General features: G+C 40.8%; 1 protein-coding gene across 2 annotated transcripts in view; it reads right to left on the reverse strand.

The window, feature by feature from the left end:
- Positions 1-17,543, reverse strand: part of LOC149452785 (heterogeneous nuclear ribonucleoprotein R-like) — a 52,434-nt gene that overhangs the window by 18,995 nt on the left and 15,896 nt on the right. For both annotated transcript variants that reach the window (XM_089688987.1, XM_089688988.1), the window contains exon 2: positions 974-1,081. In XM_089688987.1, the coding sequence (XP_089545113.1) occupies positions 974-1,054 (81 nt within the window). In that variant the 5' untranslated portion in view covers positions 1,055-1,081. The remainder of the gene's footprint in view (positions 1-973; positions 1,082-17,543) is intronic.

Raw genomic sequence — 17,543 nt, forward strand, 5'->3', positions numbered from 1 at the left:
AATATGAATTATTAACCTATTAAACTGGGGATAAAAAAACTAATATGAAAAGTTGTTATTCTAAAAATCTTCACCTACTTGCATATTAAAGTTATACCAGCAAGAATTTGTCTTTATGTAGAAAACTATGATTTAAATCAAGCCTTACTGACTAATGATTTAAATCGTGATTTAAATCAGTTTGATTTAAATCAAATCCACCCTGAAAAAAACTCACGTTTTTAACATGACTTTACACAGCTAACATTACCACATTATTAATATGCCCAGTGTGTATGGAGCGTAAGAACAAATTAATTTCCAATTGTATGCAGAAAATCATAAAGCAGCTTTTAATGTAAGCAGTGGGCAGAATTCCAAAGTACTGATAAAATGGTGTAAAGAATTTACATTACTTTGATACATTTGGCAAATCCCACATAAGGAATCAAGGGTATAACCATTTGCCTTGATCATCACCATTGGGACTTCAAAACAATCTCAGTCTGGTGTGCATATAGTGTTAGCAGAAAGAAGAATGATGAAAAAGTGGACTACACGTGATAACATTGAAATACAATTATTTTAGTAAATATAAGCTGCTAAAAATAAATAATTTTCTCATCTGCAGTCAGAGCAGTCTTGTGATTTCTATCAGTGTCCAGCTGAGCACTTGTTAAAACTTGTAGGAGGAGTTTTCTTTCATTTTTAATGCACCGCAAATGGGAAATATGTGACATTTTATTTAAAGAGTCTCAAATTTGCAATTTGATGTGATGTTGAATTTGCAGCCTAGACCTGACAAACGTGCTTAAAAGAATCAATCTCTTATGTGAAAAAATATAAATGTGTGAAAGGACTTGCATGTTTTTTTATAAGCTTTGATATGATGGACTTATTGTTGTAGCTAATTACTTTGTCTTAGAAGACAATTTACATTTGGATAAATAAGAAACCATGACTGCAGTCAATATTACACTGAAAAAATGATTACCTTGATCTTTGCTTCATCCGGGGCCTTGATACTTTCTTGAGGCTTGTTTCCTGGTTTCTCCCTCTGCCTGTAGGTTTTCATAACTTCAGTGGAAATGGAGTGTCAGTTCTGAAAAAAGCATAACTCCAATTACAATTTTTAAAATGACTTGTATATGTTGGCTACACACAGTATTATTCTTTAAGCACAGCAACATTCATGCACCCAAGCCATTGAAGCTGCAGTGGAAATTATTCTAAGCCATCACAATACTAGTCATGAGGTCTTTTTAATCAATTACGATTAAAAAAATTTTATCGATTCACAGTTCAATTCAAGAGTGTGGCGGATTTCTTTGAGTGAAAAAAAGTTTAAAAAAAAAAAGGATCAGAAACTGTGAACAAAAATGGCATGTCTATACTTACCTGCAGTGGTTTTGCACACAGCAGCCCAGATCTTCCTTGGGTCCCCTTCTGATGCTCCTGGCCCCTCCCTCCTGTCGGGTGCCCCTACAGCAAGCAGCTTGATATGAGGGCACCTGCTGCTCTGTTTGTCCTTTTACACAAGGAGCCGTGGCTTCGCCCCGCTCCCTATCTCTTCTCATTGGTTCCCGCTTCGGTCTCAGCCAATGAGGAGAGGGAGTCCCGAGATAGCCGAGACTGCAGTGCACATCACTGGATCAAGAGGGGGCTTAGAGAAGTATTTTGTGGGGGCGGCTAGGGGGGATGCTTCACACAGGTTTTTTATCTTCATGCATAAAACGCATGAAGGTAAAAAATATTGAGCCTTTAGAACCACTTTAACCACTTCAAGTCCAGACACTTTCAGCCCCTTCCAGTCTACGCCAATTTTCAGCTTTCAGCACTGTCACATTTTTAAACAGATAAAGCTTTCTTTGGTGGTATTTAAACACAACTGGGTTTTGTTTGCTATTTAAATGAAAAAAAAAACCAAAAATCTTGAAAGAAAAAAAAAAAAAAAACACATTTTCTTGCCAGATGCTGGTATGGGGTATGGCAGTGACCAGGACGCTGGTATGGGAGTGATCAGGATGCCAGTATGACATTAGGTGGTGATCAGAATGCTGGTATGATGTGGCAGTGATCAGAGTGCTGGTATGGCGATGATCAGGATGCTAGTATGGCAGTGATCAGGATGCTAGTATGGCAGTGATCAGGATGCTAGTATGGCAGTGATCAGGATGCTAGTATGGCGGTGATCAGGGTCCTGATATGGTGTATGGCGGTGATCGGGGCGCTGGTATGTCGGTGATCAGGACGCTGGTATGGTGTATGGCGTTGACTAGGGTGCTGGTATGGCATATGGTAGTGATCAGGGAGCTGGTATGGTGGTGATCAGTGCACTGGTATGGCATATGGTAGAGCTCAGGGCACTCGTATGGCAAATAGCGGTGATCATGGAGAGGGTATTGTAGTGCTCAGGATGTTGGTATGGTGTATGGTGGTGTTATTGTGAGCTTTGGTGATGGGGGCTGGCTGCACTGTTTATTTACATTACACTGGGGGTAGTGATCAGGGACACTGGGACTGGCTAGCATTCGCAGTTTATTTACATTACACTGAGTGTACATGCACTGTGATAGGCAGTGTACACTGTCAGGCTGCAGCAACTGTTCTCTCTGCTCTCACATCTGATCTGTGTGAGAGCAGAGAGGACAGAACTTTACATTCGGGTTGGCATGTTTACAACACGATTGCCGAGATTGGACACATCACATGGTAAAACACCTTGTGATCATCCAGACACAGCAGTAATGTGCCAAACAAAAAGAAAAGAGCCACCTAATATGACACCTATATTGTAAGCTTGAAAGAGCAGGGACCTCAATCCCCTCATGTTTTGCATTGTATTGGTATTGTTCTGTCACATGTTCTGTCCCCCTTTGTAATGTACAGCGCTGAGCGAACTATTGGCGCTTTATAAATACTGTATAATAATAATAATAATCCGTGTCAAAGTAATATCTCCGTCTCACTTATAGTATAAATGTGGATTTATAAACCCAAAGTACATAATAGAAAATATGGCAGTATGACAAAGGCAACACTGACTACAAAAAGTGGTTAATTGAAAATCCAAGCGGAGTAATATAACTGCATTCAATAGCTACAAAAATATTTTATTTGATCCCATGGATCATAAAGAGGTTGGACATGGACACGGTGAACAAATCATGATAAAATTACAAAATTAAAAGCATTCAGCGTCTTCAAAGCTGGATAATTATCGGCAAGCAGGAATCCACATAAGGCAATGAAGTTTCCTAGCTACGTGATCATAGATTTCCATATGTTTCCACATTGTATCTGGATAGGGAGAACATTCTTCAAAGATATTCTTTGGTAAACACCACAATAAGCGGAATGACTTCCTATAATGGAAACCAAAGAAGGATCACAGCAGTAACGTGATCCGCTCATTGGGCTCCTGGGTGCGGGCTCTGTGAGCCGCACACAACCCTCTGATGTGGGAGGACGTTTAGAAACATCCACCCGCTTCCCATTCTGCTGTTTATGTACATGGGCCAGACAGGAAGCGGTTAAAGCAGAACTAAAGTCTTTTTGGGGGGGGCTTAGATTTAGTTTAAAAAAAAAACACGACAAGGTACAGTACTTACATTGAATAAGAGGTGTCCCTTCTGCTGATGTCTACCAATCGACAATACCTGGAATTCATCTTTAATCACTTGGTAACCACCCTATAGCAATTTTACTACTACAGGGCAGCCACTGTGTGCAGAATCCCATTGGACGCAGGTGTTCCAATCACCTCCACGGCCACGGGTGTATAAAAGCAAGCACATAAGCATGCAGACTGCTTCTACAAACATTTATGAAAGAATGGGTCGCTCTCAGGAGCTCAGTGAATTCAAGCGTGGTACCGTGATAGGTTGCCACCTGTGCAATAAGTCCATCCGTGAAATTTCCTTTCTACTAATTATTCCACGGTCAATGGTTAGAGGTATAACAAACTGGAAGCAACTCATCCATGAAGTGGTAGGCAAAGTAAAATGACAGAGCGGGGTCAGCGCATGTTGAAGTGCATAGTGTGCAGAAGTCGCCAACTCTCTGCAGAGTGCATAGCTAAACAAACTTTGAGTGGCCTTCAGATTAGCACAAAAGTGTGTAGAGAGCTTCATGGAATGGGTTTCCATGGCTGAGCAGCTGCATCCAAACCTTATTTCACCAAGTGCAATGCAAAGTGTTGGATGCAGTGGTGTAAAGCACACTGCTACTGGACTCTAGAGCAGTGGAGACGTGTTCTCTGGAGTGATGAATCATGCATCTGTCTGGCAATCTGATGGACATGTCTGGGTTTGGCGGTTGCCAGAAGAACAGAACTTGCCTGACTGCATTGCACCAAGTGTAATATTTGGTGGGGGGGGGGGGAGATTATGGTGTGGGGTTGTTTTTCAAGAGGTTGAGCTTAGCCCCTTAGTTCCAGTGAAGGGAACTCTTAAGGCGTCAGCATACCAAGACATTTTGGACAATTTCATACTCCCAACTTTGTGGGAACAGTTTGGGGATGGCCCCTTCCTGTTCCAACATGACTGCACACCAGGGCACAAAGCAAGGTCCAAAAAGACATGGATGAGCGAGTATGGGGTGGAGGAACTTAACTGGCCTGCAGAGTCCTGTCCTCAACATGACAGAACACCTTTGCGATGAATTAGAGTGGAGACTACAAGCCAGGGCTTCTCATCTGACATCGGTGCCTGACCTCACAATTTGTATGGACTCAAATCACATCGCAAAGGTATTGGTACTCAATATCGGCGAGTACTTGACCGAAAGTATCAGTACTCATACTCGCCAGTAAAAAAACTGGTATTGGTGCATCCCTAATAAAAACAAATCGAAAGATCAATAAAGCAGAACTAAAGTCTTATTTTTGGGGGGAAGGGAGGGTGGAGTCTTGAAAAATTTGCTTTGAATCTAGGAGCCAGTTTAACAATGGTGACCTGGCACCTGGGATTTGTCGAGCCCAGAAATAAAGAGTCCATATACGTGAAACAAAGTGAAAAAAGTCATCTATATCAAACTGTGAATCAATCCAAATGATAAGTGCTCTTTAAATAGTTAAAATAATGTTTAAAAGCAGTAAACCACTCTTCTGATAATACAATAATGGAAAACAGAGCTTCTCAGCAACATTAAAAGCTTTGCAAACTTAAATGCACTCTATGCCATCCCGAGATACACAACTAACAGATAAGCTAACGTCAAACAACCTCACAAAGGCAGCTTATCGTTTTCAATTTTTTCAGTTTAAAATAACTGAAACTAACCTGTTCTGTGTACTTGCAGCCCACAGGGTAGTTAATATATTATATTGCGTAACCCTGAAGAAAAATTAGGTCGTGCAGGTAAGTGACTTTACATTGCCACAAAACTTTGCATAAAATTGGGGTTAAAGTGCTTTAATTAAAAGCCAAAATAAAGTAATGCACACTTGTCCAACAACAATCAAAGCAGTGGCCTAACAATTTATACAAGCATAGGAAGTTCCACTTGTTTGCCTTCAACCCTCCCCCCCCCCCCCCCCCTGCCATATTTGGCACTTTTTTAGGGAGGAAGGGGGAGAGGGTACCTGGTTTTGGCAGTTACAGTGAAGGAAATAAGTATTTGATCCCCTGCTGATTTTGAATGTTTGCCCACTCACAAAGAAATGATTAGTCTAAAAATCGAATGGTAGGTGTATTGTAACACTGAGAGACAGAATAGCAACAACAAATTCAAAAGAAATGCATGTCTAACAAATTATGCACTGATTTGCATGTTCATGAGGGAAATAAGTATTTGATCCCTTATCATTCAGCAGGATTTCTGGCTACCAGGTGTCTTTCATACAGGTAACAAGCAGAGATTAGAAGCAGTCTCTTAAAGGGAATGCTGCTAATCTCATTTTGTTACCTGTATAAAAGACACCTGTCCACAGGAACAATCAAACAATCGAATTCCAAACTCTCCACCATGGCAAAGAGCTGTCCAAGACTGTAGACATACACAAGGCTGGACTGGGCTACCAAACTATCGCCAAGCAGCTTGTTGAGAAGGTGACAACAGTTGGTGCAATCATTCGCAAATAGAAAAAACATAAAACAACTGTCAGTCTCCCTAGGTCTGGTGCACCATGCAATATCTCACCTATTGGAGTGTCAATGATCATGAGAACAGTGAGGAATCATCCCAGAACTACACATGAGGATCTTGTCAATGATCTCCAGGCAGCTGGGACCACAGTCACGAAGAAAACAATTGTTAACACACTGCGCCAACAAGGATTGAAATCCTGCAGTGCCCGCAAGGTCCCTCTGCTCAAGAAAGCACATATCCAGGCCCGTCTGAAGTTTGCCACTGAACATCTGGCTGATGTTGTGGTCAGATGAGACCAAAATCGAGCTCAACTCAACTTGCCGTGTTTGGAGAAAGAGGAATGCTGCCTATGACCCCAAGAACACCATCCCAACTGTCAAACATGGTGGTGGAAGCATTCTGCTTTGGGGGTGTTTTTCTGCTAAGGGAACAGGACAACTGCACCGCATGAAAGGGACGATGGGCGGGGTAATGTACCGTCAACTCTTGGGTGAGAACCTTCTTCCCTCAGCAAAGGCATTGAAAATGGGTCGTGGATGGGTATTCCAGCATGACAATGACCCAAAACACAAGGCCAAGGCAACAAAGGAGTGGCTCAAGAAGAACATTAAGGTCCTGGAGTGGCCTAGCCAGTCTCCACACCTTAATCCGATTGAAAATCTGTGGAGGGAGCTGAAAGTTTGAGTTGCCAAACGTCAGCCACGAAACCTTAATGACTTGGAGAGGATCTGCCAAGAAAAGTGGGCCAAAATCCCTCCTGAGATGTGTGCAAACCTGGTAGCCAACTACAGGAAACGTCTGAACTCTGTGATTGCCAACAAGGGATTTGCCACCAAGTACTAAGTCATGTTTTGTGAAGGGGATCAAATACTTATTTCCCTCATGAACATGCAAATCAGTGCGTTATTTGTTAGACATGCATTTCTTTTGAATTTTTTGTTGCTATTCTGTCTCTCTGTGTTACAATACACCTACCAATCAATTTTTAGACTGATCATTTCTTTGTGAGTGGGCAAACATTCAAAATCAGAAGGGGATCAAACACTTATTTCATTCACTGTACCTGTTCCCAACTCTGGGTCAGATCGCTGTGGCTATCTGTGAGGAAATTCAGCCCCTTCTCCTTCCCCCCCAGGTCCCAAAAGACTGCATGACCAGTCAGAAAGCACACTGCAATAGGAAACCGGCTGTGAAGCCAAAAGGCTGCACTGCCAGTGTCCCTTACCCACGATGCCGGCACCTGCACCCAAAGCCAACTGAAGAATTGGCTTGGGTGAGGACATCGCTGGATCCTTGGACAGGTAAGTGACTAAAAGCGATCAATGAGCTGCAATCATTCACCATAGAAGCTGACAGTTTTCATTCTCTTCCTGCCCTAAGTAGTAAATATAGTTGATCTGTGTTGTCAAATAGCAAGATCATATCCAAAATCATAGCTGAGCAGCCCCTGCATGGATTTAGTTGCCATGTGCAGATTCCCATAGGGTTTTAACAAGCCATCTTTTTCTGGTGTTGGATTTTCTTTAGCCACGTGCCGTCTGACCACTGTAGATAAATGACTGGACAGCTGGCTCCTGAGGGCAGGACAGCATTTTAAAGTGTCCTTCCCTTTGAGTGCTTTTTCATGCCCTCAAGCGTCTGCAGTGGTGTGCTCTGTAATCACGGTGTCCAGCAATCACACATGTAAACAAAGACTATATATTGCAGCCAACACTCCCATTCTCTCTCCAAGCAATCTGATAAGAAACGATGTTACAAAACAGTGATGGGACAGCACAGTGTCACCAGAGAAACTGACCAGTGTTCCTGATATCTAGCCACACCAGAAGTGTCACCATACCAGTGCAGCAGCCAATGTCCCTGATTGCCCTCATTCTAGCACAGTGATGCCAGACCACTGCACAGTGTCCCTGATCCCCACTCCCCTAATACAGTGTTGCCATACCAGTGCAGACAAGAACAGTGTCCCTGATCACCACCACAACGTTCCCAGTGTCAAAAGACCTGTGTAAGACATCAACAGTGTTCCAGATCGTTGAAACAACAGTGCAGCCAGCAACAGTATTGCTGATCGCTGCCACACCAGTGCTAGTGTTGTTAGACCAGTGCAGTCAACAACAGTACCACCACCACTGCCAGTGTCACGAGAGTCAGTACATCCATCAACATTGTCTCTGATCATTGTCACATCAGTACAGTGTCACCAGAGCCAGGAATGGTGTTCCTGATCACCAGCACAACAGTGCAGTGTTGTCTCTGCATGCCACCTGTACTGTCCCTAATATGTTTCTACCTGCACTGACCCTTTGCCTATTTATTGACCATGTCTCTGCCACCCACCTAAACAGACCCATCTGCACATCCCACTGACTACATTCCTGCAAGACTCCAGTCCCAGTGACCCCCTGCAGTCGACTGCACTCCTAGAACCAGTGGGACTCTTGTTCACCGTTTGCTCAGCCTCCTGTACATCCTGACTGGAGAACATAACATTCCTTGGATCGGCCACATGACAATAGGCTAGGCTTGCTTGACTTATAGGTACAGGGATTGCTATAAATCAGTGTATCTAACCTTTTTTCAGTCAAGGCACCCTTTAAAACTATGGACAAACTTAAGGCAACCTCTAAAGTTATGAACAGTCTCGAGGCACTCCATTCTAAAATGTAAAAAATGATTCTAATAAAAAGCTGCTAGAGATAACGCTACACTAAGCCTGACCACTTGTGCATACATACAGTGAGGAACAGAAGTATTTGAACACCCTGCAATTTTGCAAGTTCTCCCACTTAGAAATCATGGAGGGGTCTGAAATTCACATTGTAGGTGCATTCCCACTCCGAGAGACAGAATTTAAAAAAAATTCAGGAAATCACATTGTATGATTTTTAAAGAATTTGTCTTGCACTGCTGAACATAAGTATTTGAGAGCCAGAATTCTTGCTGTTTCTTGGCTGTTCAAAGACCTGTTACTGTGCCTTCAAAAAGTCCACCTCTACTCCACTCATTAATCTAACTTAGTAGCACCTGTCTGAGCTCTTTAAAGACACCTGTCCACCCCACAGTCAGACACCAAATACTTCCATGGGCAAGACCAAAGAGCTGTCAAAAGACACTAGAGACAAAATTGTGGACCTCCACAAGGCTGGAAAGGGCTATAGGGCAATTGCCAAGCAGCTTGGTGAAAATAAAACAATTGTTGGAGCAATTGTTAGAAAATGGAAGAGGCTAAAGACGACTGTCAGTCTCCCTTGGACTGGGGCTCCATGCAAGATCTCACCTCATGGGGTATCACTGATAAGAAAGGTGAGGAATCGGCCCAGAACTACAAGGGAGGAGCTGGTCAATGACATGAAGAGAGCTGGGACCACCGTTTCAAAGGTCACTGTTGGTAGAACACTACGCCGTCATGGTTTCAAATCATGCATTGCAAGGAAGGTTCCCCTGCTCAAGTCATCACATGTCCTGGCCCGTCTGAAGTTTGCCCATGACCATCTGGATGATCCAGAGGAGGCATGAGAGAAAGTCATGTGGTCAGATGAGACCAAAGTAGAACTTTTTGCTCTAAACTTCACTTGTTGTGTTTGGAGAAAAAAGAAGGATGAGTTGCATCCCAAGAACACCATCCCTACTGTGAAGCATGGGGGTGATAACATCATGCTTTGGGGGTGCTTTTCTGCGAAGGGGACAGGAAGACTGCACTGTATTAAGGAGAGGATGAATGGGACCATTTATTGTGAGATTTTGAGCAACAACCTCCTTCCCTCAGTCAGAGCATTGAAGATGGGTCGTGGCTGGGTCTTCCAACATGACAACGACCCGAAGCACACAGCCAGGATAACCAAGGAGTGGCCCCGTAAGAAGCATATCAAGGTTCTGGAGTGGCCTAGCCAGTCTCCAGACCTAAATCCAATAGAACATCTTTGGAGGGAGGTGAAACTCTTTGTTGCTCAGTGACAGCCCCGAAACCTGACAGATCTATAGGAGATCTGTGTGGAGGAGTGGGCCAAAATCCCTGTTGCAGTGTGTGCAAACCTGGTCAAGAACTACAGGAAACGTTTGACCTATGTAACTGCAAACAAAGGCTTCTGTACCAAATATTAACATGGATTTTCTCAGGTGTTCAAATATTTATGTTCAGCAGTGCAAGACAAATACATTCTTTAAAAATCATACAATGTGATTTCCTGAATTCTTTTTTTAAATTCTGTCTCTGAGTGGGAATGCACCTACAATGTGAATTTCAGACCCCTCCATGATTTCTAAGTGGGAGAACTTGCAAAAATCACAGGGTGCTCAAATACTTCTGTTCCTCACTGTACATGTCCCCTCCGAGGAATGCCGATTACCGGCTCTCCTCTCCTCAGGAGCTGTCAGCGTGACAGCTCGTGGGGAAAGAAATGCCGATAACCGGCATTTCCCGGTTTACATGTGATCAACTGTGATTGGACACAGCTGATCACATGACCGAGCCGACATCTTCGGCTCTTTCCGTGGATCGGTGATCCGCTGTGTCCGAGGGAGGCAGCGCACCGCCGATCACCACGCTGCGCGCTCCCGGAGCCACGCATGCACGGTTAGAATGGGAGGATGTCATATGACGTCCTCCCAGAACGAGAGAACCGCCTTGTGTCCGTCATTTTACTATATAGTGGGCGGGAGGCGGTTAATACATAACACATTAATAAAGTAAAGCTATATGCAAAACTTTTTTTTCCATTAAGGATTGAGTAAGGTAGAGTTATAACCTCTGGCAGATTTTTTTTTTTCATCATCTGTGTCCCATTGCATAGATTTCCCTTTATTTATTGTCCCACAGCCATACAGGAAGTGAGAGGAAATTCCTGAAAATGAAGGGAATTCCTTGGGGCCCCCCAGGCCACCAGTCCCCATTGGAAGATTTCCCTCTGTTACTTTTCTGGGGACAACCCAAAATGTGGGATTTTCTTTTACTTTCAATGATAATGGTAAACAGGACAAACAGAGAGGGTGAATCTCTCTAATGGTGGCACAAACAGCAGTAAAACTTGACAGGGGTTTTAATCCTTACCCACTATGTCCAAAACTTAAAAAAAAAAAAAAAATGTTTTGCCTTTAGTTATACTTTATATACAAATCAAAAATTATATATAACAGACAACAGTCAATTTGCTGTGCAAATGTTACTATAACGTGTCTAGATAAGTAACATTGAGTACAGAGAAGTCCAGATAAGTAACGTTGTACAAAAGATTACATCTTATTTGAGATAAATTGTATTTATTTATATTATTTCATTATTTTCATTTATTAGTTACAAAGAAGGAAATTTGTAGCTCACATTAAGGCCTCATGCACACTGGGCGTTTGCCTGCCTTTTCTGAACACCTTTTCTCCTAGCAGGAGAAAATCAGAATAAAATAAACGACTAAAGACGCATTTTGCAAATGCGTTTAGGTGCGTTAAGCATCTGGGCATTAATTCATTCCACTGGTCAGAATATGAATTTATTTTTTTTATTAAAATTTTTTCTTTTAAATTTATTTTTGGCCATTGAAATGAACGTGAACTCAAGCCATAAATATGCCTAGCGTTTAGGAGCGTTCACATACGTTTGGGTATGTTAAGCGTTTTCTGACTAAATGCTCCTCTCCTGAAAGTGCAAGGGCTTTTTTCTGCCTCTAAAAGCCTACGTGTGCATGGACCAGGGTGGATAAAAATCAATGATTTTTTAAAAAAAAAAAAAAAAAAAAAAAAAAAAAAAAATCGATTTTTTTTATTTAAATCGGATTTTTTTTAATAAAATGCTTTTTGAGGAAAATATATTACCATCCAAAGGTTATTCCATCATGAAATAAAGATTAGTTTTTTAATTATGTAGAATAAGGCTGTATATGTTTAATTTTTTTGGTAAATAAATTCCATGAATCCATTCACAATGTCGTGCTCTTCCAGAGGTTTTGTAAGATTATTGGGCAGTTTCTCTGCCTACAAGATATTATCACAGATGCTTGGTTTACTTTTGCAGTTCTCAAAACTGAATTTGACTCGGCGGAGATCACATGCCTCTTCTTCACAGCAAAAATGTTATAACATGAACAGAGTTAAGAAAAAGACCTTAATCCTAACTTCTACAAACCTATGAATACAGAATCAACCCCTTCAGTGCTAAGTTTCAAGAAGTTCAGTGAATAGAATAGAAACAATATTTTTTTGATTGTTTGGAGTGGAATAGATCTGCACAAGAAGAAAGTGAAACTATGGTGTCCGTTTATGACACACAGAATAGCTGAGATTCAGAGGATCACAGCTATTCTCTGGTCATTCCCAGTTTATAACACCCAGGAGAATATGTTCAGCCCTTCTCTGGAGATCTGTGTTCTCCCTCCAGATTCTCCAGCCCAGAGCTGGAGAATCGGAGGGACCGAAAACTAAGCACAGATAATTTACCTCTGTTTAGTAAACTGATCTTTTACTGTAATCTCGCGAGATTATAGTAAAATCAGCCATTTTCCAGAGTTTGTAGACCGTTCTCCAGCGTTTGGAGATCGTTCTCCTTTCGTTCGGAGAACTGCTTCATAAAAGGCATTCACAGGAGAACTGTGTTCTCCGAGAATGCCGGAGAACTGAGCAGCGATCTATTATCGCTGGTTCGTAAACGGACACCTAAGTGTGAGGAGAAAGGGGCTGACAGTCTAAGTTTCTTAAAATATATTTTGTTTAGCCAAATTAGTTAACAAACATGGAGGTTTGTTTAAGCAAATAACATATGCTATAATGTTATTGTTTCAGTTGAATAAATCTATTTAAATTGTTATTATTAAGGTAATGATTATTTTTCTCCTTCCTAAGTACAACAGAAAAGTTGTCCAAATATGAATGATTAACCTATTAAACTGGGGATAAAAAACTAATATGAAAAGTTGTTATTCTAAAAATCTTCATCTACTTGCATATTAAAGTTATACCAGCAAGAATTAGTCTTTATGTAAAAAACTATGATTTAAATAAAGCCGTACTGACTAGTGATTTAAATCGTGATTTAAATTGTGATTTAAATCAGTTTGATTTAAATCAAATCCACCCTGGCATGGACATAAAAACAAACGTCAAAACACCCTTAAAAGTGGCTTTGTTGACACCCAATGTGCGTGAGGCCTTTGCGGTTTGTTTCTTTCACCTAGTACAGGTCAGGGTTTTTATACTTTAAACTATCAGACTACTAAATATAGAAAGGTTTATGAAAAGCGTAATAAAATTCAGATCAGTGCTGAACATTGGTTTGTTTTCTTAGCAAATCTAAGCAAAATACTTTTACAGTAGCTGAAATAAAAAAGCAACTAGACCATATCTTGCAATCACCCTTTTTTTGAATAGGAAATAATGATTTACTACCACAATTGCTACCAGCAGGTCTACAAATATTCACGCCACCAGTGAAGATTTACCAAAGCACAATTTACTCTTACAGGTACATAGCATACATTAATATGTACATCCAAATATAGTTGAAGATTCAAGAATTTTTGGCAACTTTTAACACAATGCTAGAAATATTGTTCACATTAAAAATTAAATTTGGTTATTCTTCCTCATCTAACAATTCTATACCCATACAAGAGAACAGCTCATCAGGATGATGGTTTCGTTATTTATGCAATAGTACGCACATAAATGTTAAGCTGGCCATAGACGGTTTGAACCTCAGACGGTACAGCAGGGATGGGCCAAGACACAAGCTATTTATGGACAAGCTGAATGTACCCTCGTTGATTGATCGATCAACTTGGGTCCAACTAGCCTGTACTTATTAGAGCATCCTACTTTATCCTTCTGCCAGCTTCTCTGAAGAGATATCTTTGCATCTCTGCTTCCCCAAACTTCCTGTTGCGTACTGCGTGCACCAAGTATTGGTAAAAATGGGACAGCAAGGGCACCTATCACTCAATTATTTTGGAGGCAGGAGCAGAGAAAAGAGCCTTGCTAAAAATGGAAATAGGGGCAGTGATCAGGAGACAGCATTGAACTGGGTAAAAGGCAATATTTCATACAGGAAGAGAAAAAAAAAAGCAGCTGGTTTAAAGTGATATACTGGAATGATGCCAGCAGCTACAGGAATTCTGGTATTGTTTTTTCAGCATACAATTCCCTTTTTTGTGAAAGCAATCCTAGTAGCTAATTAGACTCTCTTCTTCTACCCCTCGCGCTTCTTCAGAATCTCCTGTCCCACCGGGGGGCCTGGCTTACCATAGAGTTGATCAGCAACCGGATCTTCCTCGATCTCTATGGTATCAGAAACTGGAATTTATCAGCATTTTGTCACTTCCAGTTTTGAGTCTTTATTTACAAGCTAGTTTTGGTTTGTGAAAACATTGTATCGAACCGATCAGAGTTTGATTTAACCACTTCAAGTCTGGACACTTTTACCCCCTTCCTGTCCAGGTCAATTTCAGTGCTATCACATTTTGAATGACAATTGCGCGGTCATGCAACACTGTACAAATATGAATGTTTTAGCATTTTTTTTTAGACAGATAAAACTTTATTTTGGTGGTATTTATTCACCACTGGGATTTTTTTTTGCTATATAAATGAAAATGTCCAAAAATGTTGAAAAAAGTGTTTCTTAAAAAATTTTGCAAATAAATAATCTTTCTTCATAAATCTTGGCCAAAATGTCATCTATCTTTAGTAAATAAAAAAAAATAACCGAAATTAGTTTATAACCAAAAAGTATAGTTTTTAAAAAAAAATGTTTTACATGTTTATTTTATTTTTTTATATTATTATTAAGGGTTTTTTTTTTTCAACATACAGTCACCCTAGCAGTACAGTGTCACCATAATGACACTGTACTACTTGTGGGGGGTTATGAAGATTTTTTTGTTTACTCTCTCTTACAATCATTTCTCCTTTCTGGCTGCATTCTTGCAGCCATTGAGAAATACTGTGTGAGCTGTGATTGGTCACAGCTTGTCACATGGTACAAGACTGTTGTGAATAGCCTTGTACTATGTGAGCTCTCTGATCATTCACAGATTTCACACGTAGTAAGCAATGATGTCAGAAATGACATCCTGCTTACTACTTTTCATGTTCTCACTGATTGGTCAGTGATCACATGATCGGGACCTCATATAGAGGTCCCATACAACGATCAGTGTTCCCAGGGAGCGCGCACAATCAGGGAAGCAGGGAGGACATTTATAAACGGCCACCCGCCCCTGCACTGCTCCCGTCCAGCCATTTATATACATGGGCCAGACAGGAAGTGGTTAATGCTTTCAAGGACAGAGGAGACATGTGGGGTCTAATAGACCCCCAATGTTTCAGTAAAGAGGACCTGTTACTGTTGATTAATATCACAAGGAATGGCCCCCCCACCATGTTTTTGCACAATGGCAAACGCATGCATCGGTCACACACATATGTAAACAGCTGTTTTTAATATTGCTTTTAACAAGAAGAGGAAATGTCTTGGTAATAAAGATTTCCCATAAACCACTGCAGCTGTTTTAGCTTCTTGAACACCAGTGAAGGTCTCTTCCATTCTCCCTTTAATACACATATGCCTGCAAGTTAATTTGTTAATCCCTTGCATGCTGCCCCATAGCAGATGTACTGCCCTACCTGCGCTGCTACTGGCTTCTGAGGATGTAAATCACCAGGTCCCGGCCGGCGATTTTCGGCTTGGACTCTGTGATTGTCGACGAAGCTTTAGAGGGGAGAAATTTGTGTGTAAACAACACATATCCCTCACCTGTCAGCATGGAAGTGCTGTTTTCTATCTCTCTGCACAGCACAGGTCTGCTTAGTAAAACACAACAGTACACAATAAAAAACACTCCCTAACACACAGTTAGCCCTTTGAACGCCCCAAATGTTAACTCCTTCCTGTCAAGTGTCATTAGTAGTGCCAGTGCTTACTGGAGATGTCAGTGGCAGTTAGTTCCCACCCAGGAAAAGCCAGCCGCAAACCCTCAGTCCCGCGATAAATCGCTGATCTCCGCCATTACTGGTATAAAAAAAAAATTCTAGTATATATACCGCAATTTGTAGACACTATAACTTTCACTTTAACTAATATACAGTGGGGAAAATAATTATTTAATCCCCTACAAATTTTGTAAGTTTGCCTACTTACAAAGAAATGAAGGGTCTATAATTTTTATTATAGGTATATTTTAAATGATAGAGACAGAAGATCAACCAAAAATCCAGAAAAACCACATAATACAAATTGAGTTGCAGTTCAGTGAGTAAACTAAGTATCTGATCCCCTACCAACCAACAATAATTCTGGTTCACACAGACTGGCTGTGTGCTCATGCTGTACACATTATTAGTCCTGTCGATTTAAGAAGGTGCTCCTAACGACAACTCATTATGTGTATAAGAGACACCTTGGACACAAAAGTATAGCACAAAAAATAAAAACTGCAAAGGTGATCAAACATGACAGAAAGAAAGCTCTATTTGTGGGGGAAAAATGAAAAATGTAATTTATGTGCAGCGTTGCATGACAGCGTAATTGTCAGTAAAAGTAACAGCGCCATATCGCAAAAATGGCTTGGTCAGGAAGGGGGGTAAATCTTCTGGAAAGCAAGTGGTTAAAGTCAGGTGTATATCTAGATCACATTAAAATCGGATTTGTAGGTAGTTGTTTGGAAGAAATGTGTTCATTGTAAGAATTTGTGAGAGACATTTTTACAAGCATATTGTAACTTAAGTTTAATTTTAAGTTTAATAATGTAATTGTATTGAAGTTTTACAGAACTATTTGCAAAAGTAAATTGTTTGGTAATGAAACACAATGGTGCTTCTGTAAGTTTTGTAATGCCCCGAACACACGATAAGAAAATTGTATGAAAAATTTCACGGAACCAATGACTGAACGATTTTTTCTTCGTTGATGAGCAGGATGTTTTAACTGATAACGATATTGTGAACGAAAAAATCCGGTTGAACAACAGTGAAAATGTTGTTGTTTTGCATACGAACAACCAATTTTCTATGCGGTGGTATTACGCTCGTATGAAAAAAAATCTATCAAGCGATATCACGCATGAGCGGAAACAGAAGATGACCCGGATGTTTATGTCCAAGGAATCTTCATAAACACGAACGAAAAATCCAAATGTTAAAAGTAGATTGGCCTAATGAAACCAGAATGATGCATACTATATTTTTATGTATGTATATAGGTAATGTAATAAACTATATTATACTCATTGCTGTTAATTGTTGTGTATATCGCTTGTTCTGGCCGGAAGGGTGTGGCTACAAGGTAACATGCACACTACATCACTTCCACTTGTACGGAAGACGTCAACACTACGTATTGCCCGACGAACTATTTTGTTGATTGGTTACTGTGGGCCACGATTTTCTCCTCTTTCCTATTTTGTCTTCCATGGCCAAGTAACTGCATCTAAGCCTTACATCACCAAGTGCAATGCAAAACGTCGGATGTAGTGGTGTAAAGCATGCCGCCA

Source organism: Staurois parvus, unplaced genomic scaffold, assembly GCF_062004578.1.
Source record: "Staurois parvus isolate SC_StPar_1 unplaced genomic scaffold, SC_StPar_1.0 ptg000464l, whole genome shotgun sequence".
NCBI lineage: Eukaryota > Metazoa > Chordata > Amphibia > Anura > Ranidae > Staurois > Staurois parvus.